General features: G+C 41.9%; 1 protein-coding gene across 1 annotated transcript in view; it reads right to left on the bottom strand.

The window, feature by feature from the left end:
- PTPRG (protein tyrosine phosphatase receptor type G) overlaps window positions 1-25,804 on the bottom strand; it is a 415,376-nt gene that overhangs the window by 314,584 nt on the left and 74,988 nt on the right. Inside the window, exon 3 of the mRNA XM_074602189.1 lies at window positions 6,260-6,364. Within this exon, the coding sequence (XP_074458290.1) occupies window positions 6,260-6,364 (105 nt within the window). The remainder of the gene's footprint in view (window positions 1-6,259; window positions 6,365-25,804) is intronic.

The raw sequence follows: 25,804 nt of genomic DNA, 5'->3' as shown, positions 1-25,804 counted from the left end.
AGAGAGAAATTCACACATTTACAAAGGACATCACTAAGTTCCATTTCATCGCGGTTAACACCATTTGCTATTCTTTCAGGAAATAACCTTTACTGATCTTTCCTGTTTTAATACCAGCAACTGCTTTTGAGAAGAACACTCAATTCTTATATTCACCACCGCTTATATTTTAAATAATAGCATCTTAAAGGACAGCAATAACTGCCTAAGTATTGTAGGACAAAGCATTCACACACTGACAGTGTCCACTGGCATGAAAACGTGGCCACAGTTCCTGTTCTTAATGGACGCTTTTCCCCACTCACCGGGTCATCCCTGCTCTTGTGAAGCCTATTTTTCTTCTATTAACTTCTACTAATGCTTATGGTAGCTGCACAGAATCTTGCAGAGAAAGGATCCAACATTTTAGACAGAAAAAACCATCAGTAAGGACACGCATAAAGAACAGAAGCATCACAAGTAGTGCTAATAATTTCACGTAGAAAATGAGAGATCAAACGTACAAAGAGGAAAGAGATGCCTTGAATACACCATAAGATTAAAGAGAAAAAACCAACTGTATGCATTTTCTACATAGGGTTCTCTCTATAAAGCCACAGTTAAACAAACAAGTAAAAAGAACACATATGCATCCTTGGCCAGTGTCTGCTTTTTTGCTCTTAGAGAAGCCCAAATGTTTTTGATTACTTAAAACAGAGAGTTCCTTGAATGAATCACCTTGCAACACTGGGGCTGATGGGCAGAACAGCCATCAAGAGAGCAGGGTACACCAGCCCCGCCAGTGCCAGCACCACAGCTCACTGGGAAACTCCAGTGACAAAAGCACCATCGCCTACAACATCCTTCCCCAGGACAGGGCAGCCTCCCCTTCCATACCCATTGATCACACATGGTAATACTGGGAATAATGAGACATCACATCTTACATCTGAAGACTCCAAGAGGAGTGCCCAATTTGAGTAACAGAGTAAGGAGCAGTACTTCCCCATAGCCACTTCTGCTTTTCCACAATCTCATGCAATGATTGTCACCTTAGTTTCACATAACAGTTTTTCAGAAAAACAGATAGGAGTAGGTATAGGCCCCTCAGAGCTACTGGCACTTAAGATACAAGCTTCTGCGTCAGCATCTCATACTGTAATCTCCTAGGCTTGACCCTCTCACTACACATTTTTTGGGCTACTGGCAAGGCAAAATAGGGTCTGCGAAGGTCATCTGCAAAGCGTTCTCAGCACTGACAAATGCAACACTTGACATTGAGAGGCATCTCTAAATGTCTGGAATATTATGCTTTGTGAAATAGCATACAGTACACAAGGGAGGGCCAGCCAGAAAGCCCTGGCTTTCTTAAACATTTCAACTGCATATTTCTATAGGATTTCTTTTCAAGTTTTGGTTTTGGTTTTTTTGTGGGTTGTTTTTTTTAATTTGTTTGTTTGGGGTTTTTTTTGTTTGTTTTTAAAACCAGCTTATGTATTTGCAAAAATGTTTTCACACTGATGACAAAGCACCTAAACTACTATCTGTCACTATTACGAGTATTAGAAACATACTGAGTTCTATGGCAATTATAAGGATGTGCTAAAAATCATTTCAAACTTGTCCATTCAGTGGTTAATATAACAGAAAATATTATTGTGAAAAGACAAGACTGCACTGAAGCACTTTCAGGATCCACACCTACTTCTTGCTTTCACTGTGCTGCACCTATTCCACATTCCTGTTACACTGCAAGTAACGTGGCCAGTTGCAATTTATGAATTCTTTGGCGAACCGTAGGACATGATCATGGAATAAATACTTTGCCAAAACATACATGAATGCACATGTGCAGAGAAATCCCCCTAGAAACGTAGTTTGAGCTTCCTGAAAAATCCTAAAAAGAACATCTACGAGATCTCAATCTCTGTTCAGTCTTGCAGTTCCTATTTAAAGTCAAGTTAGTCTTCTGTTTTCAGTGTTTGCTCACTTCTGAATTTGGTTTAAAGAGCTGCTAGCGTAGACTTAACGAAGTTTCTTCTGAAAAGCTGACTGTGTTTCCCTCTGTCTTTTTGACAGAACACATTTAAAATGGGCCTTCTTCATTTAATTATCTAGTCTTTATTTTTGTTGAGTTTTATTTCTGAACTGGAATAAATGGTATACTCAGAATTGTGTCTGTAGACAACAGGCTTATTTTTAAGGCTTAAAAATCCTTCACAACTGGACAGTGAAGCAAGAGCTCTGTGGTGCAGGCTCTGCGGCTTTGTCCATGGCACAGGCAGCATGAACACAGGGCTTTGAAGCTCACAGGGTCCTGTCACAGGGACATTTAGATATGTAAGTGCCTTATACAAACGTTACAGACCCGAGGGTTGTCTGAGTCCTGACCAAAATCTGAAGTTTATCCTCTCTAAACTCCCGTGCCTCAGAGGAGCAATATTACCTGGCTTTACATGGTAATGCCACAGACAGCTCATGAAACCAGAAAAATTCCTGATCTCCAGAGTTTAAACCAGCTCCTGGACCATTCACCATCCACATGAGCATGGAGCAGCAGAAGGGTTTCCTACAGGCTACAGAGAAATTACTGTAAAAGCACAGTATAGGACAGATATATCCTGTGGAAGATAAAGACTTGAGGGCTCTCTGCAATATGTCTGTGCCCTTTTTCCACCCCCAGCAGGAAAAGCACAGCTGCCTGGCTGCCTTCAGACCTCTCCACCCCCAACTCAGGATTTATTACAGAATATTTACGCCCCAAAATACAAAAGCTCTGCTAACAGACAGGCACAGCCACAAACATAGATAAGCCTCTGCGGCTATAAATCAGTACATCTCAATTGAAATGAATATAAAACCATAGTTCAGCCTAACGTAGGCCCAGCAGAGACACGGGCGCACTGGTCGATGTTGGGGTTCAGCAGACGGCTGTCCACTGATGGCTGGTAGAAGCTGTCCTGGTCTTATTTACTCCAGGTGGCAAATTCCCTTAGAAGAAACTTCAGATTCACCAGCACACAGTCCAGCATAACTCTCTTCCTTGCCCACAATTGCTGGGGCTGAGCCAGCAGATGTACAAGTAACCAGAGGGGAGCTGGCCTAACCGTTTGAGGATAGGGAAGGGAAGCAGCCTACCAGATAATGTCTGTAATAGAGCTTGGAAACCATTGACATGGACTAATTGCTTACTGCAGAGGAAAGTTTCCACTCTCTGTAGGCTCATTTGACGTAAACTTCCTAGTCATGTCCAAAACCTTTCCCGCAGGACGAATGCTGTTAGTACATAAACTGCTTCGCCAAGCCCTGCTCAGGGTTCCTGGGAAATATTCTGGGGAATGGAAAAGCAAGGAGAAGGAAACAGATAACATGATCATCCTCCTTACTGTGCTCAGCTAGAAACAAACATCTGTCTGGCATCTGGGCTCTGCCACCCACCATTTATTCACATCTTCAACCTAAATGCAGCAGCTAGGCATTTTCATTACCTCTGGCCCCCTCAGTGAGCAAACATGGACAAAAGACATCAGGTAAGAGAGGGTGAACTGGCTGAAAAATCCCACATGTAGTTGGAAGGAACCAAGTGAGGAGAGAAAAGAGAGAGAGAAACTCCCACATATGAAAAGCCATGACAAAGCAGCCTGTAGAAACATCCAATTTCTAACAGAGCACAGCCTCCTTTCCCCACCTAATTGCTCATCTTAATTTCCTTTCTCAGGCAGATGCTGGCAATACTGATGCTCCTGCAAGACATAGCATCAACCCTGGAAAATTCCTTTAGAAATAACGATGTCTTTCCCAAGTCTCCACTTGCATTTGCTTTTTCCCTCTCAGACACAACCCAAATGGTTGCCCACATCTCCGCACTCACACTTCACGCATGGCCCTGCCCCTCCCTGCAGGTCTCCAGGCACTCAATATGGGGCTCGGCAGGGCAGAGCTGCTCCTCCTTGCAGGCAGAAACCCCAACGTGGCTCAGGTGGACACCAGATCTCCATCCATTCCAGGACAGGCTTGCTCAGACGCAGCATACACACAACCCGTACAGCTGGGACATGCAGTACCTAGCCTGTGTGCTCACACCTGTATCTCATGTCACAAAAGCTTTGCTGAATACCCATTTGGAATACTCGGTCCCAAACCACATTCCCCCAGAATGGCATTTCAAGTCACTCCATTCAAACAGTAGCCTGACAAAGCATCCTGAGAAAACAATACTATATCCTCTTCTGTTTTCTTGACAAGTGCTGGTAAATATATCATTTCCACCTTTTCCATCTCCTGATTTACTCCTTTTATCAGGAATAGTGACAAAAAGGCTCTAATTAGATAGAGCTAATCAGGTAGAGTGGCACATGATTGACAGCTGAGAAGTCACTATCTGTTCTCTGAAAAACAGATTGGTTATTTTCCTCATAGAAGCAGGAGATTTATCAATAGACAAAAGGACGCAAAACCCCAAAACGTAAGGTATAATCACACACCAGGACTATGCATTTTATTTTGACATTAATCTAAAAGTATTCGTGGGTGGTAAAAGCTTTTTTGGAGGGGTGAACAAGTGATATTACTCATAAAGGAAGAACAATACCATCACAAAAATAGAATTAGGAAAACTGCCTATGCATAAACTGGTGTGAGGTGCGTTTGTGGTTTTTTGTTGCTTTGTTTGTTTGTTTGTTTGGGGGGTGTCTGTTTGCTTTTGAGCTTCTCCCACCCCCACCCTCTTTTTTTAAACCAGAACTGAATAAAAAAAAAATCCAGTAACTCAAGCAAAGAGTTTTGACACATATGGAACAGAATAATTCCACTAGAGTTTCACCTTTCTTTAAAAATTTTCATTTAACTACCTGCAATGAATATTCCAAATACATTTTTCAGTAACAAAAACAAAATAAACCTGCCAAGTGGCACTTCACTTGTAATATTTTACATATGACAGCAGATAGGAATAGGCCATTCATTCCAACATACACATTTTTCCTCTATTTGCTTATTTCTACTCTGTGTGTTCAGGAGCTTAAAATCTAAAAAAGTTATTTTAAGCTGCAATATGGTAGTATATCTTTGTGGTAGTATATTCGTCCATCTGATAATCTCAAAGTTTACCAAAAAAATGGTCATTTGTCCTCATTACTAAAATGTTGAGGTTTATTTTATTTGTGTGACCTCATTTGCAAATGAGATAGCTTATATTTTGAGATCTAATAGAGAAAACTTGTGACATCTGGTATTTTGTGTATTAATGGAAAAAACCTCTAAGCTTACCTATAATCGTTCATTTCCAATGAAATTTATGGTCAGTATAAAAGAGAGGAGTTGGCAGTTAAAAATTAACATTTGCCCGTTTACCTGGTATCAGTACTCAGACTTCTTAGAAAGTAGTATTTTTCCTTCAGCTAAACCTAGGCCTGCACAATATTCCTCTTGGATGAGCACCAAATGTTTGAAATGCATCTCAGATCTTCCAAAAAAGCACTCAAGTTCATTATGATGCTTGAAATCCTCATAAAAACTTTCTAGATATTAGACATTTTTCCATACAGTCAACATAGCTATTAACATGATTTCAAGTTGCTGTTTTTTTTTAACAACTTCAAATACAGACCTGGAATTTTCTAAACCTGAATCAACTGTCAAACCATACATCAAAGACATCATTCTGAAGTATATTTTGATTTCTGGCATTTCAACACTGTGCAGACACACCAGGTTTTCCATAAGACTTGCAAGAGCAGTGGGACAAACAATAAAATACCCTCCCAACATCCTACCTTCTCAGCATCACATATCCTGGTGTGATGATGCACTGATATGTCTCACTGTTGTCGTTATACGCTACCGCAAAAATAGATGCACACAAAGAAATAACTGTAAAAATTTCTAGTTTGTTTTTTTTTTAATCTGGATGTATATCTGGATGCTTACAGTCTTCCTAGAAGGCTTAACAGGGTAAGCAAATGGTGAGCTTGGAAATGTACTGATTGGATGGGAAGAGTGAAGAAGAGTTTGTGGGAGTATGCCTTTTTAAGGGTGTGTTAAGAAACTAAAGGAAAACTGAGAGAGGGAGCAGAGTAATAAGGCCAATCCTGCAGGTAAATGGCAGCAATGCAAGAAAGGAGAGGATGCGCGTAGAAGGAGTTTGCAAGGAAGTCAGCAGAAGAAAATACACCATAAAACTAATTTAAGCTATTTCTGGGCATAGCAATAACAAAAAGCCAGTAAACAATTTGATTTCTGAGATATTTCATGTTTCAGTCCTCTGAAGAAGTTAACTCACCCGAGTATGCCCAGTAAGGATCCCCCGAAGCCTTCCGCCTCCGTATCTGCACAGAACTACCATGTCTGTTTTCATGGAGAGAGCCAACATAACCTTCAGTCAGAGCTGGGAAGAGAAGAAGCAGGAATCGTTAGGAAAGTGGTATTTACTCCCTGCAGTTCACACTCTACAGCTTAAATCTTTGCTGAGCAGAGACTACAAACTTGGCATTGCGTAAAAAAAAAAAATTTAACAGGCATGTTCCTCACCCATGAAAATCCACCATCCAAAGATGGTTCACAGAAGTCAGGACTCACTGATGCCATTATTCCGACCCGGCACATGCCTGTGTAACTCCAGTAATTGCCATAAGGAAACTCTGATACGCACAAGCAGACAAGTATGAGCCAAATGACCAAACTTTCTCTGTCTAGACCCAGAAGTTAGCTTATTTTGCTAGTGACTACCAAATTACTAATTGTAATTCAAAACAAAAATTATCAAGAACCTTAAAAGAATACAGATGCAAGTGCGTGAAATATGCGGGTACTGTGTTGTCCTGGTTATTATAACCGCATCTATTTTAAACCATACCTTAAAATCCCGCATAGAACAGTTTCACTCAGGACCAAATTAATCTCCTACGTGCACAGCCTGCAGACCTGAGCCCACGGCGTGCTGGGTAACAGTCTCAACGTGACCAAGGCTCAAATAACATCGCCTCATATCATTCACTCAAGCAAGGCAGACGTGTTGCACTGCCTTCTAGCCAGAGGAAGGCTGCGTATGTCAGGCAAATATCCAGCGTCCAATACCAATGCCTTATGATATGGAAAGGGAGAGGCCACTAACAATGAAATCCTTGTAAAACTTCACAAGCTAGAAGGAATTAAATTCATAGAATGGTTAGATTTGGAAGGGACGTTAGAGATCATCCAGTTCCAGCCCCCTGCCCTGGGCAGGGACACCTCCCACCAGACCAGGTTGCCCAAAGCCCCGTCCAGCCTGGCCTTGAACACCTCCAGGGATGGGGCAGCCACAGCTTCTCTGGGCAACCTGGGCCAGGGGCTCACCACCCTCACAGTAAAGAATTTCTTCCTGATATCTAAGCTAAATCTCCGCTTTTTCAGTTTAGAACCATTACCCCTTGTCCTGTCCCTACACTCCCTGACGACAAGTCCCTCCCCAGCTTTCCTGTAGGCCCGCTTTGAGTACTAAAAGGCCGCCGTTAGGCCTCCCCAGAGCCTTCTCTTCTCCAGGCTGAACAACCCCAACTCTCTCAGCCTGTCCTCACAGCAGAGGTGCTACAGACCTCTGATCATCTCTGTGGCCCTCCTCTGGACCTGCTCCAACAGGTCCATGTCCTTCTTATGTTGGGGGCCCCACAGCTGGGTGCAGCACTGCAGGTGGGGTCTCACCAGAGCAGAGCAGAGGGGCAGAATCACCTCCCTCGACCTGCTGGCCACGCTGCTTTTCATGTGGCCCAGGTTATGTTTGTCCTTCCAAAACAGAAAAGAAAGCATCCTACATTGTGTCCTAGGATTTTTCTTTTATACCCCAAACAATATACAATATATTTCTTTTCTTATAAAGGAACACTTAGCTTCCATGAGGAAGTAGGTTGTTTGGGGTTTTTATGTGCAAGTTTTGTTTATTGTTTCTATGCATCTGACTGAACCAAACCAGAGGCATATAAATTCACAAATGTCAGTAAAAAGTCTGTAATAAATTCAACTACCTTTCTCAGTGCACTACAGCCAAAAACTTCTGTGCTATAATACACGCACACAAACAAAAAGCCCTCAGATCCGCAGACATGGAATGTAAAGAACAATTAACGCACCACCTGTCTCTATGGAAATTCAACTGATCCCAAATCACTTATTTAATCAGTAAGAAACTAGCTAAATAATTCAAATCAAAACTTTAGAAAACCATGTAAAGCACTGCTACCCGTATGCAGTCATCAAGCACTGTATTCCCTTCTGTTCCCAAGCCAATTACAGCTGGGCTGAAACGAAGCTTGTAACAGGACTTTATTGAACATCAAGCACCAGTAACTCAGAATCTGGCTTTAGAAAAGCTTCTGGGTGACACCCCCTTTGTACCACAGTAGCAGAGAGCACGCTGTGTCCGAGGGCTATCCACGTACGCCGAACAGCTCTATAGACAGCCTTCACTCTGCAATGTGCATCATGGGTTTCTGCAGATTTTGGAATCCTGAAGTGGTAGGAAAAGTCATGCAGTCTTCAGAAAGGCATTACAGGTTTGCCCCTGCCAAATTTCTCTTGTGCGAGCAAAGGTACTAATTGTGCAATTTATTACGAGCCTCTGATTTGAATGAGTTTTACAGATTTCTTGGCAACTTTCTAAATGCTAATTCTCTCCAGGCTGTGAACTAGAAATGCTGGAACACATCATGCTACCAGGATTTGTAGGCAACATTATATCACATACCTTATTTTCCTCTTCTGATTTACCCTAATATGTCCACCTCATTGGGAGGCAACAGGTGCCCATTTCAACAGGTAAGCGATGTGGAGACCCAAACACTCTTGTCAAAAAAAAAAAAACAAAAAAACAAACAAAAAAAAAAACCACAAACCAAAACCCAAAACAAAACAAAAACCAAAAACCAACAACCAACTCACAAACCAACAACCCGAGCAAAGATCAGACACCATGAAAAACCCAAGGAAGAGAACGTAGAAATAACCTAGGTGGATGGCTGGAAAAGCTACCAGAAAAAAAAGGCCCAATTATTCATTTAAAAATCACATGTGCTGAGAAATAAACGTAAGGTTCCTCCTTATTACAAAATGAAAGACAACAGCAACTTTCTTTCAAGCATCCTCTACGTAGAGGAAGCAAATAGTTGTGGGGTTTTTGTCACCCAGAGAAATTGATTCCTGCGGGCAGAAGGAAAATTTCACCCTGCCTCCTCCAAGGAATAAGGTACTCCTGCAGGTATCTGCTCAGTGAGACCTTCTGGGCACCTCACCATCAGAAGAAAGAAATTATGTCTAAATAATCTATATTTGTTGAAGGTAAAAAGGCTCGGAGTCAGTGTGAAACATGTGAAGTTGTAAAATCCTTTGTACTCCTAGCTTGAACCATCAAAAAGCCACATGGCAACCATGGTACGGCTATGAATCATACCATTGATTTTCAGTATCCTCTGTGCAGAAAATTAAATTATGCAAATCCAAGCCTTTATGAATGCCTAACTTTAATGTGAAATTGAACATTTGCTTCAGTCAGCATCTTATTTATGCAATTAAAAACCTGACATTCTTGTGAAAATATGCAGTTTTCGTTTCCTGCATAGACACTTAATAGACTTGTATATTTATCTATACTTATAAATTGTGAAGAGCCACGCTGTACACAAATTTATTTCCACCAGAAGAATGTTCCAAACCAAGAGGGGAGCTCAAGTATTTGTCAAGAGAACTGTGGGAAGAAACTTGCTCGTTATACCGCTAAATATCTTCCGTAGGACTGAAAAAGAAACAAATTGGAACATCCTATTCTAAATGAAATCCTGCATCACCGTTAGGCAGCCCAACATTAATGTCAATAGCCCCCTTACAAACGTGCAATAATTCAGTAGTCATTAGCAATTTAGAGAAGATATATGTTTACTGGATAGCTGCAGAAACTCTGGGAAAAGGATGATGGGTCAAGATCTCTGGCCGTGCTGTGAACTGGAAAGGTAACAGTCTGCCTCTATCAAAAATCACGACACCATCTTCCTCCCTAAGCTGGCTCTGGTCCCCAGCCTGTTCACAGTATGGTCATGCGTTTCTGCATGGGGCCACAAACACTCCAAGAAAACACTGTGGGAACAAATAGCTATTGTTGGCAATATCTTATACTGGTAAAGTCATCAGGAAAACAGAAAAATCTCACGGTGCTTTTGTTTTCTGCTGTCAACTGGGGTCAATGGACTCTCTTGTACTGAGGAGGTGGCCAGTACAGAACAGAGCATACAGTGGCTTTTCAGATAAAAGTTTGGAAGGGCCAGAGCATTCAAGTCAAGTTATTTCAAAAAAAGAAAGTGCTTCATATATCAAAACCATCTTATGTTTCAGGCAGAATTGTTACTTTTTCCAGATTTTGGGGGGAGACTGTAGACATACCTTCTGACCAAAACAACTCGGTACCACCAATGAAAATTTAACAGGCATCTCAGTGTTGCTGAATCTGCCTCTTTCACTGAAAATATATACAGATAAAATATTTTGTTCAGCTTCAGCCATTAGAGTACATTTATTCATTTTTGTGAAATGCTCCAATTCCATGGTTTCAGAAGCTATACATGCAAATAAGTAACTCAAACTCAACTGACATCTTCCAGCGTTTCCAAGTTCCAAAGAAGTTTTGGAGAAAACATTTAAGAAAGTTAAGTTATATTAGCACCAATAGCTACAGGTTTGCACAAGTCTTTTTCAGCTGGTAGACAGTTAACAGCTCGAGAACAGAGAGCAGCCAAGTGGTTTCCTGCTCCGCTCCTGCAGAACTGGATGCTGGAGAAAAGCCAGCAATTAGACGGGCTGGTCCAGCATGGAGCAAACACGGGGAGGCTCCTCTCTTCTGGGAACCCTGGAAAAGTTGTGGAAGTGGAAATCCACACAATAGGAGGGGCAGGAACATGCTCCAGGAAGGCTCAAAATGGAGCAGCCAAAATAGAGGGGTGGGGTGGAATACAGGCGCACACACAGAGCCAGAGGCAGCGAGGAATAGAAGGGACAGCAGAAGCCCTTGCCCTGCAAGGTTTCATTTGAAACATCAGGCCAGTGCTGATGGCAGAGGAGTAATGAATACCATAATATATGGTCTGAGACTTGCAGATACACGATTAAAAGAGAAGGGGACCAATCTTACACTCAGATACACAAGCGTGAAATTAAATCCTGAGCAACTCCTCTGGCTGCTGGTGCAGTATTGGTGTCTCTGAAGCGTAACACCTGCAGTCAGTGGAGTTGTGCTGCGCCTATCAGAACTACTTCTGCAAGGAGCAGACCATCCTTCAAAGCTAACATGGAGAAATCTCTTACACACAATTTCATATAATTTTAATCGGTACTGAACGCTACATGATTTTAGATGATGTGCTAAATGAATCAACCCATGCCGCATATCTGCAGACAGCAAAAGCAATGCAATACTCGGATATGCCTTAACATTCTGATCAGCTTTCCATTCGCTCTGTCTCAACGTATTAGCTTTCCAATAAAAATTACTTGATAAGTGCCCTCAAAGGTACGATAAGGTAATTCCTGCCTGAATACCATGCTGGTATTCATAGTTCACATGAAAACACAAAATTTTATCCCCAATCTACCTTAAATATAAAGCTATTACACTATTCAGAGAGATTATACCCTCGGCATTAGTGTTTAAAAGGTATCAAGCCATCAGCTATGTAAGAAAAATCCTTTAAGGTCGATACTTTATGTCTGAATGGTGAAATCATTAGTTATGATGGTAGATTAACTAGATTGTGTGCCAAACTTGGATTCTTTTAAGCCTTCTCTGAAGACGAGGGTTGCACACTAATCTGTTTTCTGCTGTTCTGATTAAAATGGTACAGTCAAGTCAAAGGTACACACATTGCTCAGCTCATAATCATTCTGTGACTGCCACTGTGGACTACACGGGCAGTTGAATCAGTTTTAGTCCTAGTCCCTAATGTGGACACACTTCTTAACTGATGTAGATCACTCTGGTGCTACTGCTGGAAAACAAGGCAGCCTTTGGAAACTACTGGAATCTGGAGTAGTGTCACACTATGGAAACTCTTAAAGCAGGGGCGTTAAAAATAAAATCTTGTTCGTGTGTAGCAAAAAAGCACTCAATCATAAGGAATGCTAGCAATTTGTTCTGTATCAAATCAATGCCTGTAGAAAGGAAATTTTTCAAAAACAAAAACCACTGTTTTCTTGAAGATTGCACAACACCACATTTTTAAAAGGAGGACGGGGCGCAAGAAACATTACTCGAGGAGCTTTTGTATCATCTCTTAAATGGAGTTTAAGAGATCAGTGAGCCGAGACCCTTAGCCATCTGCAAGCCTAAAACTTCAAGCAAGCCTCACCAAAAAAAAAAAAAGCAGCATCTTTACCTAAGTGCATTTACTGTATTTTTAATTGGACTGTGCTAAAGAGAGGCAGGTAAGCTGAAGACACTGCAATGCTACGCACTGTAACACACGCTCTGCTGAAAAGGCTTCCAGGCAATTTCTTAGAATAAATGTTGTCAAATGGGCCAGAAGGGAAAAAGAGAGGAGAAAAAAAAACCCACTGATAGGAAATAAATTTATAATTTTAAGCAATTAGAATATTTTTGTACAATTAAAATAAATAATGGTTAAATCCATCTCTCTAGGCTCTTTCACAGACAACTTCCTAAACAAAACTAGACTATTTGCCTTAAATATTTTACCACGTTTTGACAGCAAATAAATCTAGAAATATTTCAGGCACAGCTAATCCATTTTGATAGTGCATTACTTTTAAACAGACTCTTCAGCCATGGATTCCCATATTTTGCAGATTATTTTATATCTTGCCAAAGAAGGATGAAAGTTAAAACAACATATGGTGGTCAGACAGCATCAACAAATTATATTCTGAATGAAACTACTTCCTTTGATTACACTGCAGAGATTTCTTCTGATTATGACATAAAAGGCAAACTCTATCCTCCTATGAATGCACATGCAATTTTCACAGCTTTCCATTAATAAAATATGGGAGTTACAAATCACAAGTTTCTCGCGACTAAGTGAAATAACAGACACCCGGATGCTACATCTGCCAAGAGATGTATATCCCTTTCCCAGATGACAGTCACCCTGGCAGCCCCTTAATTCCTGTGTGAGCACAATCCACAGGTCTATTCCTAAAAATGACATGGGACTTTTCACACTATTCATTCTCTGTTGTTCACGTGTGTCTGATAGATGATGTGATAACAGCACAAATCCGAAGAACAAGAACATAAACACGGAGCACAGCAGGCCTTTACAGGAACTAACCAGCAGACTGCAATTTGAAGATGAAAAATAGTTCAGGGAACGTGCTGTCAAACTGTGGGGATTAAATTAACTATCAGAATTAAAAGCCCTTATCCCAAACATGAATACACCAGTCACTAGGTGCATTAACCCTCGGTAACCTGTTGGATTCAAAGCCAGCGAGTTAAGTGCAATGCAATCTTACATTACTGCAATGTATCACCACAATGCAAGTCCCAAAGCATTACAGCTGATGTAAAGAAGCACAGAAAACAGATTTTCAGTGCAGTCTTTTCCTTAGATTACAAGGGATGGAGTTTAAGGGTGACAAGAAAATCTCCTACTTCAGAGGAAGCATTATGCCAAACCAGAACAAGGACACGCAAGTGTATCGCAATGCCCAGTGCTGCCAGCTGCGCTCCAGCGGAGCAGATGCCCTCCTGAGGAAAAGCAACCCAGTCTCCTCAGTCATGAGATCCCATCGATCCTCCTCTCAGTCTGCCTGGCTTTATAAGCAAGATGAGCAAAGCTCATTAGCAAGACAGCAAGGCAACTTCAAGTTGCATTAATGATGCCCCATTAAGGGACTCAGAAAAAGCTTGGGAGGCCAGGGAAGAGACAGATGCTGCTGGATGATTAGAAAGGGCTTGATTTTGTATTTTCATGGCTTACACTCTGCTGGCATCAGCTGTGCAAGATATGACATAGCTAGTGAGTCTGGACCACTGATGTCAACTGGCATCACCTGCAGCACTTCTGCTAGGAATATGCAAAGTCAGCCAAGATAACCAGCAGTGCCAACAATTTCCATCTCATGACAAAAACACACAAATTAAACCAAATGCAGCATCCCCCCAGGAGGACAGTGCCCAGCAGCAAAGCTTCTGCCAAAGAACTTGGGGAATACCCTTAGACTAAGGGTTCTCAGACTGCAGTACACGGGCTCAGCTCTACCCACGTGTGAGGAACATGTCATGAAAAAAACCCCAGCCTGCTATATTTTCCCCTGAGAAAATGCGGAAATGCTGAGCAGAAAAAATTAGCCCGGACAACTGCACTCCTCCGCCAGGATGGAGAGGCTGCTGTTTATGTCGCACTGCAAACAGCGTGCAATAGTGATAGCTGCATTAAAGAAGTTTGAGGATCCCAACTTCAGAAACACTTACCCCCATCACTGAGAACTACAAACACATCAAAACCAGCTGTGTTTGATCCAAACCCAGAGTAAAACCTTTAGCCCACTGAGCTGTTCCTAGACGCTTCCCCACATGCAGAAATACACTCCATTTACCAAGACAAAGTTTTCAAACAGACTGGTATTCTAGGCATCTAAGTTGAGATACCTCAAAGAAGAGTCATGCACTTTACATCCTAAAAATCTGACTCCTTTTAGACACTTCTGATTTGGTTAGTCAGAGAGAAAAATAATTGGGAGCACCTGAAATCTCTGTAACCTTGAAAACTCTTGCTCTGTGCATCCTTCACAGTCCTTCAGACTTCTGTTAACCGTCATTATCTGCATTTCTTAAAAGGAGGAATCCTCATCCTTGTTCATCGCCTCTCCATGCTGTACTTCAGAGGGGTCACGTCACCTCTGAATTATATTCATAACAATGTGTGATGCAAACACAGAAATAAAACTTCAGAGCAGAGGTTCATAAGCAAGGCTGACCTCCACAGGAAAGCTGATGCTCTTTCAGCCAGTGCCGACTGAATCACAGCAGCCATTAGGGAGAAAACAGATAAACTCAGTTCTCCAATATCTAGGGTAGCCTGGTCAGAGTGAACCAAGGCAACGAAAACCCAGGTATCAGGGCAAAATGACGGCTCACACAGCCAGCTCCAATGTCTTTGCACTATTTCCCCAAGGGCAAGCTTGAAGTTAAGTTTGCAACAAGCTGGAATCCAGAGGCAGCACAGTGTATTTGTGCAGAAGAAGGGACTTGAATCCACTCCCACGGGCACACCGAGAAGGGGCCATCTTGGTCTCTTCGTTCATGGCACGGTTTATGCAGGAGACTTATAAACCACACATGTATAATGCATCCTTATTTGCACAATGAATTAACAATGGCAAAAGGGGGCTTTGTTTCATTTCCTGCCTTTATCGCAAGTACCTAAAGCTCAAGGGTTTGACAACAGAAAACACTGTGGCTGGAACCACCTGTCTCCCGCCCATTCTCACATAATCAGGGGCCACAGCATGCACAGTGTTACAAGAGCAGCCTCTGAATAGCAAATAAATGTGACCTTAATGGAGTTATTTTGTACCTTCGACTCCTTGTTTAATGCAAAAATCATACCCTTCTCATTTCCCTGAACCCAGTAATACTCAAAAACACACAAACTCATGCAAAAGCACCAGTTTCACCTTTCTGCTCTGGAAATAATTTGCTTGTATCTACTGACAGCATTTGTCCTAGTACAGTCTTATTAACGTTTTCAAAACAGATTCCCCTAAGTCACACAGCAAGAAGTGTCTTGATAAAAAAAAAAAAAAATTGACTAGACTCATCCAAATAACCATAAGCAAGGACCTTGTGATGCAGACCTGCTCTGTCCACCTGGGCTGCCATCTTGCCAGACGCATTCCTGCTTTCCCCTAGGTAGCCTGCAATTTCATTTACTCATGTCATCGTGCCATTAAAGCCAGCTATGCATTACATCGGGAAAGACAAGCCTATAACTACAAATCAGGGCCTTCCTTGCTAAACTTATGCAGAATCCCCAGGAGACTCTGCTCTTGCGCAGGAGCGTGCCAGATCTCTCCTGGGGAAGAGTTCAGCATTAACACTGCATGGAGTCCTCACTCCAAGGCATCCCTCCAAACTCACCTGCCTCTAACACTGAAGGAGCAGCCAGCCCAGCGTTCATTCAGCAGAAAATGCAGGGCACGGTTTCATTCATGTGGAGAGCAGCGAGGCACTTGATGAAGCCAACAGAGCTGCTCCCACTGCATGGCATGAGATCAAACTTGCCCCATTATAAAGTCTTCAGAGACAGGGTCTCTGTCAGCTAATAAAAATCCCTCATTCTTTATACAAAATGATTTTTTTAACCTGTGTCCTTTGGCCCATTTAACAATTTATTGACTGTGGGAAATAACGTGAGGCCACATCAATCTCTTCCTGGTTATTTGGTTCAGGCTCTCAAATTAACGCAGAAGGCGGAAAGCTCAATAAAGAACTATTTAAGAAAAGAAAGGGGAAATGCTCTAGTCCCACTGTGAGACGTCTTCCTCTCAGTTTGCAGTCAGGTCTCGCCATCTACGGCTGCACAATCTCCTGGAGGAAAGATGGAAGGGCATAAACCAGCATGCTCCCCCGGATCAAGAAAAAATAACTTGAGATTTGTTTCAGTCTGCACTGAAACAGATCAGCAGCGCTCAGGTAGCCAGATTTAGTGCCTCCAGCATGTGACAACAATTCCCGCCAGATCCACAAAAATTATTTTAGGATCAAACTTAAAAGCTGAGTAGAACCAAGCAAACAAGCATCCATTTTTATTTGCGTAAAACTATTTAATTTGGCTTATGATCTACAAAACAGGGGTTTTTCATCTTTCTTTTATGCTGACAACTTGCATTACATACAGATTTTGTAGCAAAGGGTTTCATCCACATTTATTTCCCAAAATATAAATCTAAATTAGAAACTGAGACAAATAGAGATTTTTTTGTGCTGACTGAACAAGTTGTTAGTCAGGGATACATGCCCCAAAAATATGACCTACCGTTTTGAGAACTCTCTCCTTTCCTTCCAAGTAAGTCGCATTGTTCAGAGAAAAGACACTGTATAAATACTGCAGAGTTGGTCTGTAAAATGTATCAAACTTCCATCTTTGCTTTGCAATTCCCCATTAGTTTTTCAGCCAGGCAAGATTTTTTTCTGGAAATTTCCCAGCAGGAGGGTCTGATGCTGTTTAGGGTCCAAAACTAATACTTGGTTCCTTGGCCATTTGTCTCCAGAGAATGCAATAAAGATCTTGACAGAAAACCTCATACAACTAAGAGCGAGAGCACTAAGGCCTTTGGCAGCAAGAACAAAAAAGCAGTAATAGAGCTCAGATGAAGTAAATAGATAAAAATTGCCAGCAATGGTGCACACTTTGTAATCATACAGCGATGGTATGCAGCACAGTCTGAAAAGGCACGGGGGTCACTGCTCTTTCCTACGCAACCAATTTAACCATCTGGAGGACAAAGCTAACGCCACACTCAGTGTAAATGATGCTAAACCAAGAGGAGGAGAACCAAGCAAGAATGCCTCAAAAATATTCAGCTGTTCGGCAAGCTCAGCGAAACGGGCTGATATAAGTGAGACATTCCACCGAAGATAGATGTAAGGCAATGCAGTTGGGGAGAAATAATAATCAGTGCAGGAATGAAGTGAGAGACTGCTGTTTAGAAAGCAGTAATGCAGAAAGACTTGAGCATTAGGGTGGATAATGAATTAGATGAAAGTTCATGCTGCAATACCACTGCAGAAAAAGGCAATTGCTATCCTGGGGCACACGCACAGAGATACTGGAAGCAATAACTCAGTTTTAGACAGTCTTTGGCCAGGCTGTCACTGCAGTGCCACATGCTGTTTGAGACCCATTACTCAAAAAAAGAAGAAAAAATCATTTTCAACCAAAAATCTAAGACCTGAGGCGTGGGGGGGACACGACAGGGGATGACACACAACACGTGGAATGAAACAAAGCATCTTTAACACCAACCTTGTGCCCTACTCTGCACTGGCCTGGGCAGCCCCGCCACAGGCTGGCTCAGCCCTGCCTGGCCTTGCCTTGGTGTGCTCATGCTCGTACCCTCTCAAGTCTCAAACACTCCACTCCACTCTCTACCTCCTTGTTTCATACATCAATTTTCATAACAAGCCTCATAAAGAGTTAGATTTTAGAGCACTCAGAAGCGTTGATCTTCAGACAAGAAGTGCTCTCACAGCACAAGAGTGAAAGGAGGAGATGAAGAGCTCCATAAGGAACAAAGGGATGCTTTCACCTTGTGGCGGGCATGGCGGAAGCTCAAAAGCACACCATCTTTTAAGCAAGGGGCAGGTTTGAGAGGAGATGCTCAGTGCACACAAGTGCTGGGAACACATGCTTCTCTCGAGTGGCACTGCAGACCAGCTCTGGCTGAGAACAGAGACCATAGCATAAGTGATCATCAGCAGAGAGGCATGCCGCCCTGCCGACCAATTTGAACAGGCGCCACATTGCCAGGCCAACAAGAGAGGAGTCAGCTCTGGCAGTTCTGGCAGGGGTAGAAGAAAGCTGAAGAGCCGCACGCTTGGTGCCCAAGCTCTGTCTTCCCCACAGCACCTCTTCTCGGGAAGGCTCAGGCACAGAAGCTTGCTCCCTTCCTATTCCAGTCTCAACCACTCTGCAACATTCCCCAGCTTCCAGTGTTACTAATTCTACAGTTATTACACGCACTTAAATTACTAAAAAACACAACAAAGGCACTGTGCCGTGGAATACAGATCTAGTGTACAGCCTGCAGCCTGACAAATGTAATTGTTTTCTTAAGTATTATAAGAATCCTCACGAAGACTTCAGCCCACCTGCAGAAAGCAAGGCTGTCAACTGCTGCAGGTTTCTCACTGCCCAAGCAGATCAGCTTGGCTATTTAATTACAAAACAGCTTTGTACTTAGTCCCCACTTGACTCAGAAAGCCCTAGAACGGTCCTCAATACCCACAGAAAGTTTAATTACTCAAGAAAATAACTTCCCCCAGGCAAGTTAATTTCAAAGTTTGTGCATGTGTTCCACAGTTTCTAGTTGCATTTTTTATGCTTCTTCTTTTATGCTTTCACTGAGAACTGTAACAATATTCTGCCTCCCATACAGCCAGTGTCAGTGTTAAAAAAGAGATTCATCCTTTTATGCAATGCTTTAAAGATTTCTTCATGGCAATATCCTATGCTCGAGTTTGTCCACAAAAAGGGGATATTAATATCACAACAGATATTCTCTCTCACTCTAAACAATTTAAAAATACATTATAATAAGGAAACAACTTTTAAAATAAAAAAAAAACATTAAACATTGACAGCATGTCAGTGCTTGTTCTGTGACAGCTTAGTCCTATCCATGACAAGGATCTGCAAAGCTGCATCTTACAGCTATAAAAAACTTCTATCAATACTGCACAGACTACCAAAAATGAGTTTTCCTCAAAAAGGTTGTTTGCCATTAAATATGCTTTTATTGTTATTCTTCTTCACATTCTCGATATACACCACAGTCTTTGCTAGAGAAATCAAAAGTAAGACTATTCATAAGAAAACCTTGTGTTGTCTTTCTTTTTAACCCCCAACTCATATTTTGTAAACAAGAAGCTCAAAGCAATCAGTTCCAGTCAGGCTTTTCAGCTTTGGATTTAAATCCTTTCATGACTTCTTCAAAAAACATGCATCAAAATTTTAGGAAGGGGGGGAAGAGGACTCTTGACATTGTTGTTCTCTCTGATGAACAAACTGATGTATTACAAAGAAGCATCTATATACTCAAGCTACTTACCAACTGACAACCAAATCAGATTTGAACACAGGACTTTAAATAGCTATAAAAAAAGTTAACAATGATTAGTAAAATATCATCTACTGTATGTGATTAGATTTAAAGCTGCAGGAAAATAAAGACTGATGTAGAGCACATTTGACAACTGATATCATCCATGTAAACACACGGTATTCAAAGACCATCTTTGCCCACATGGAGTATGTCCCTCATTACTGCACTGCTCCAAAGGGAACTAAAAGATACAAACATGAGATAAGAAGTTAGTTTAAGCAGATCTGCTGAAATACCAAGAAACTGCAAGAAGCTTAGCCTCCAGCAGAGCTGGCTCTAGCCGTTATCCTATTAAGATGGATACTAGGACTTGCCAGGATTTTGGAAGTCCAAAACACAACTACCCAACACCCACAAAAATCCCAGCAAACAATCCTCATTTTCACCTTCAAGCCCCCACAGAATGCCCAGAAGAGGGGCACAGAAGCTGAGGCTTCAAAACTGAACAGCAGCAACGGGCCAGAGTCAGCTTCGGGGGGAATCGGGACCTGTGGGACAAGACTGAGCCACTGGGAATGTGAAGGAGGTTGGTACAGTAAAGAAAAAGGTCCCAGACTCAAAGAGACAGGCTTAAAAACCAGTATTCCCAGACACAAGAGCAGCGAAGATCTTTCATACTGCTCAGGGACAAAACCCTGGAGAAGTATGCAGCTGGGTGGATGGGAAGGAGGACTATTTCTTAGAGATGCCAAGCAGAAAGAACCTGAAATGCTCAAGAGACAGCACGGCTATGCTGAAGAAGGTCTAGCTTGAAGAACACATTCAGGTGAGCAGGACAAAAGCACTGCTCACAGCAGTCAAGAAAAAAAATAGAATGTTTTGTGACAGGAGCACACCAGTGTCTTCTGGCCCCAAACAGCTGGAGCAGAAGGGCAGGGAACATGAAGCCAAGAGTGCAGAGAAGCACTGCCATAGCAGACTGGAGACAGGGCAAGGAGGAGAGAGCCCAAAAAAAGGACAAATTAAATAACAGAAAGCTGAGGAAAGGCCAGGGAGAGACAGGGGAGGTGATCCGGTCTCTATTCCTCAGAAATGCTAGCAACTTGCCTCTCCCCACATAAAAAGGGGAATTGTGGAGGTTTACCCCGACATAGTGGGGTATACATCCTGAGCCCAACATAGCTGCCCATCACATAGACCAGTATTCCACTTAGGGCCAGGGACTGCCAAAGTTATTGCTGAGTAATCTTCATGAATTTCTGATGGCACTGATTATTTTCTCATCAGTAACCCGCTCATGTAAGTCTAAATATTATAATAACAAAAAAAGACACAGAGCAGGAGGCTGCTTTTGCAATTTTTAGCCACTCCACTGCAGCAGAGCAGTGTTAACTGCAAATGATTCAAGCCCCGATTAATCTGGAAGCACTTCATTTGAAAATTTTATTGTTAGTGTAATTTATTAGAGCCCATTAAGCAACATGCAATCAGTAACTAGTCGTTATTTTCTGTACGGGTAAAGAAAGGAAAAAGGTGCTTCTCAGGTCACTGTAAGGAATATGTCAAGTCGGGAGGAAAGGAATCCTTGAAAGAGCTGCACGTTCTTAATTGCCACTGAGGTCTAACGCAGCTGAGATATTCAGTACAGTCTGCATCCACACCCCTTAGAATTAGGTAGCGAGAAGGTGTTACACATACACTATGTCATTCACAGGTGAGGACCTTGGGCTGGTGAAAGTTTATTTGTGCTATATAAAAGGCAAGTGACGGCCAAATTGAGACTTTTAGAGATTGTTCCTACTCCACAGTTACAAACAATGCAGATTATAATTACGGGGGGGAAGGGGGCAGGAAAAAAACCATACATCTTCAACTCTTTTTATTTACATTTGAATAAATTTTAAATTAAAGAGCATTTTTTTAAAAAATATTAAAAAAAATATATATCATGGTGCCAGAATATGCTAGTAAAAGCTTGGCACTATCAGAAATTAGACTTCTTTAAAACACATCTACTTTAATTTGCCTTTTTAAAAAATGACTATGCCCTAGTAAAAATCTGCAATTTCCAGCCCGCTGCATTAATATTTCAACTTAGTAAATTATTCTTTTAAAAAAGTTTCTAATAAAGTAGCACTTGCTGCATGTCTTTTAATAAGATTACATTTCTATTTATGATGTTATAATACATTGTATTAAAAACAAAAGAAAGATTACCATGGGAGGAATAGAGATGTCTTCCTTCATTTTAAATTTAATTTAAAGTGGAGGAAAAGGATTTTTCTTTTAAATTAATATTTCCTTTGCAGCACTATGAATCCCAGCTTCAACTATTGAATGAGGAGCAGGAAAGGAAACTTCACCATTTTTATGCAAAATCAAAGAAAACGCAAAACTAAACTTCATTAAGCCTCACAGATACCAGAAAGCCAAAACTTGCATCTTTGCATAGTGTAAGGGCAAAGGTCCTAAGCCAAGATGCATGTTCCTCCTGCTGAAGTGGAGGATAACCGGTAGAGCCTACTGCTCTATACTATTATGGCCATCCTTGTGCCAGGTGAAGCGCAGAGCAAGGGAACAGAAACCATCCTCAAATGACTCAAGACAGTCAAAGGAGAAGCAAAATACCTGCAGTGCCCGTCCAGCCCACTCCCTCTTCCATCTGGAAGGCGGGCACGTCTGGCCTGCAGTGCCAACAGAGGTGAAATTCCCATAAATATCTGTGAGATATTTATAGTTTATGACTCTGGTGGGCGAGAGCAGTGGGTACACACTGGAGCTCACAGACTAGGAACTAGTAGCAGACGGCCACAGAGTTGGTTTTACTCTACCACTTGGTCAGCAAAGCAGAACCCAAAAAGCCGTCCCATGTAGCACTCCAAGACCTGGCCCACACTTCTGCTGAATTGATTAAGCATCACCTTATTCCACACAGCTCACACCTCTCACAAAGTGGAAGGTCTCATTCCCTTGCTCCCACCAAGCCGTGGAGGCTTTCTATTGCAGCTTGATAAAACTGCTCTTACATAGTCCTGTACAATGTTAGATCCCATAGCATTTTGCAGAGGTGGTCAGCATTGGAAAAGCAGAGGTGCAGAGAAGAGAAATCATTACTCAGTATCAACTGATGGCTATCAGCCAGATCAGGATTAAAATGCAGGATCAGACCTGAACGCCAGTGGAATATTCCACCCAGGCAGTTGCACCAATTTGTCCTTCAAAAGTTAAACACAGGGCGATGACAGAAGTTCAAAGACTGCACTAGTTCAGAATGTGCATCCCGGTATTCAACCACAGAAGAACCTGGCTGAAGATGTACATGAAACAAAGGAGGTTTGTGCGGCAGAAGGATAACCTTATGCTGCAATGTGCTTGTGTAACACTTGCCTACAAGCAGGAGAAGTATTTCTATGTAAATTTGCCATATTGTAAAAGATTATGTCTTTTTTTCTTCTATAAGGTTCCCCCTATAGTTTGCAGGAATCTTCTAGCCCAGACTCAAAATAAAGTAAAGCTCTGTTAGCCATTCAAAGGCACAAATACACTCTAAAATAATCACCTATAGCCTGAAATGGGACTAAGGGGCAGAATTACTGTCTCTGAGTAGAAACCAAACACGTCCCCAAAACCCCTTCTGAACAATTGAGAATTCACAGAATAAAATGAGCAAGTGTGCTCAGGAATTAGCCGAGCAACGTATTCTTGATAAAAATCAATGCCCGCGATACACACCCTATCATGGAAATGACCTTTAAAGAGCCACAGTCTTGGACAGCAGGCTGCAACTACGCTTAAGAGGAGGGTGGGGAAAGAATGAGACAAAAAAGGATGTTTTTCAGATAGGTCTTTACTGGTCCTTGACGGTCAACAAATTTATAACAGATGTGCCTCATTCTGAGTGTGGAGAAATGAGTACTGGTAACTGTTATTGTCAGGACAAATCAATTGGAGCCATATGTCTGCAGCGGCTGACAGCACCATGAAAATCTCAAGCAACACGCAGACATTAGGATGTTGCTGAAAATAAGAGCTTTCCCATCGTGTAAAGGGCCTTTGGGAGATGCCTCTCTCTTCGAGATAGGTTTGTGGGAATTAGCTTATATATTTTCATTCTTTCAAATGCTTGATAGTATGCCAGACTGTGCCCTCTTACTGATTTCCCAGACAGTAGGTTACAATTAACAGGAGGCAAAATGCTACAAATTAGTCATAGGACATATCTCTTTAGGATTCTTATTTTATCTAGAATAAATGGGAAGCTGTCATGACAGAGAATGGGAAGTTTCCTAACCTTTCCCGCTACCCCACACTCCCCAACCAAATGTCAACCATTATTCCCAGTGACAGAACCCAAGAGGAATGCACAACACACGGCAAAACCATAAGTGATAGTAAAAAGGAATAAAATGCTAAGATCCCATTCTAATAAACTGAAGTTATGCTTTTAGAGGATTCCTCCTACGGTGCATTTCATCCATTTTTTCAGAATACTGGTTAGTGGTTATCAAATAGCTGTACTGTAAAATAGGAATTAGACACAGTAGAACAGGTCCATGGCCCATTTTTTGGCCAGTATGCTAGACCAAAGCATTACAAGAAAAGGAAATAACTAACATCGTCAAGTCAGCAGGGTCTCGTGTAGGTTAAAATGTAACGCAAAATCAGTGCCATAATTATCCACACCAAGCAATTTTTTAGTTTATTGACTACGCTGCAGTTCCTGAATTTATGTCTCAGGGCTTAAATTGCAAAATATTACTGCAACGTGGCAGATATTATAATCCAGGTATCAGTAGCTATGCAGGAATGCTTGGTATTTCTCTGAACAGCCAAGTTTCTCCAAAACCACTGCCTTTCTTTTACCAATGAGGAAATCAGCCAGAATGCAAGCATGTCTGTTTCTCTAAGACATACATAGAAAGACCAATATTTTCAAGGAAGAATTAATTTTCAAAAGAATTGTAGCTAGCTCACAGACATCCAGCACTCACGATTTATACCACGATGAGTAGCAGCTTGCAAGTTACAATATCTACATGTTCTCAGTTTCCCTATGCTCCTTCCCCACCTCCTCTATACACCACAGCTCTTCAAGGCTCTTGCCATTTAGGTCAACATTTCCAGCTCATCTCAGGTCCACCTAGCTGACAGCCTTTACCATGAGATGGCTGCATTACAACATTTGGTAATGAGCAGTGTTGATTAGCATTAGGACGAGGGGTAATGGTTATAAACTGAAAGAGGGGAGATTTAGATTAGATATTAGGAAGAAATGGGACACGGGAACAGAGAAGTTGTGGATGCCCCATCCCTGGAGGTGTTCAAGGCCAGGCTGGACGGGGCTTGGAGCAGCCTGGTCTGGTGGGAGGTGTCCTTGCCCAGGGCAGGGGCTTTTGAATTAGATGATCTTTAAGGTCCCTTCCAGTTCTAACCATTCTATGATTTGTCGGGTGTCTCATCAGGACAGCCAAGCACACCTTCCATTCCTTTGAGCCAACAGGACCTTCACCATTGCCTTTGCTGAGCACAGGGTCAGGCAGCACAAGCAGAAAGCCTCTCCCCTGTGCTATTCCAGAATAACCAAGTAACAGACTTCAGCAGAAAAGGAAAAAATAAAGTGCATTGCAAACTATCCAATCCTGCAAGGACAGGGCCTGGACATAATTAAGCACACACTTTGGATCCTTCCCAAAATTCCAAGAGAAGGGTGAGAAGACAGGCTGACCAGCCTCCTGATCTGAGATTAGCCTGAAACTAAATGCAAGCCAGAGGCAGTGAGACAGTGAAGCTTAGAGAACTTGAACTAATACAAAAAAGTACTGCTAGTCACTGTTTTCTCTCACAGAGAAGGAGTACCTCATTCTCCTCATGAGCAACAGTGCAGGTAAGGGTGAGTAGATTGTTTGGTCCACCTCAAACTGAAAATATAACAACTATCCAAGAGCCCACAGGTGAAAAAAGCACCGAAGTGAAACTGCTATAACATTCAGTGGATCATCTTGAAAGCGACTATAAAGATTTTTAA

This window comes from Larus michahellis, chromosome 10, assembly GCF_964199755.1.
Source record: "Larus michahellis chromosome 10, bLarMic1.1, whole genome shotgun sequence".
Classification (NCBI taxonomy): domain Eukaryota; kingdom Metazoa; phylum Chordata; class Aves; order Charadriiformes; family Laridae; genus Larus; species Larus michahellis.
The sequence above is the reverse complement of the archived record's forward strand: the minus strand, read 5'-3'. Positions and strand labels throughout refer to the sequence as shown.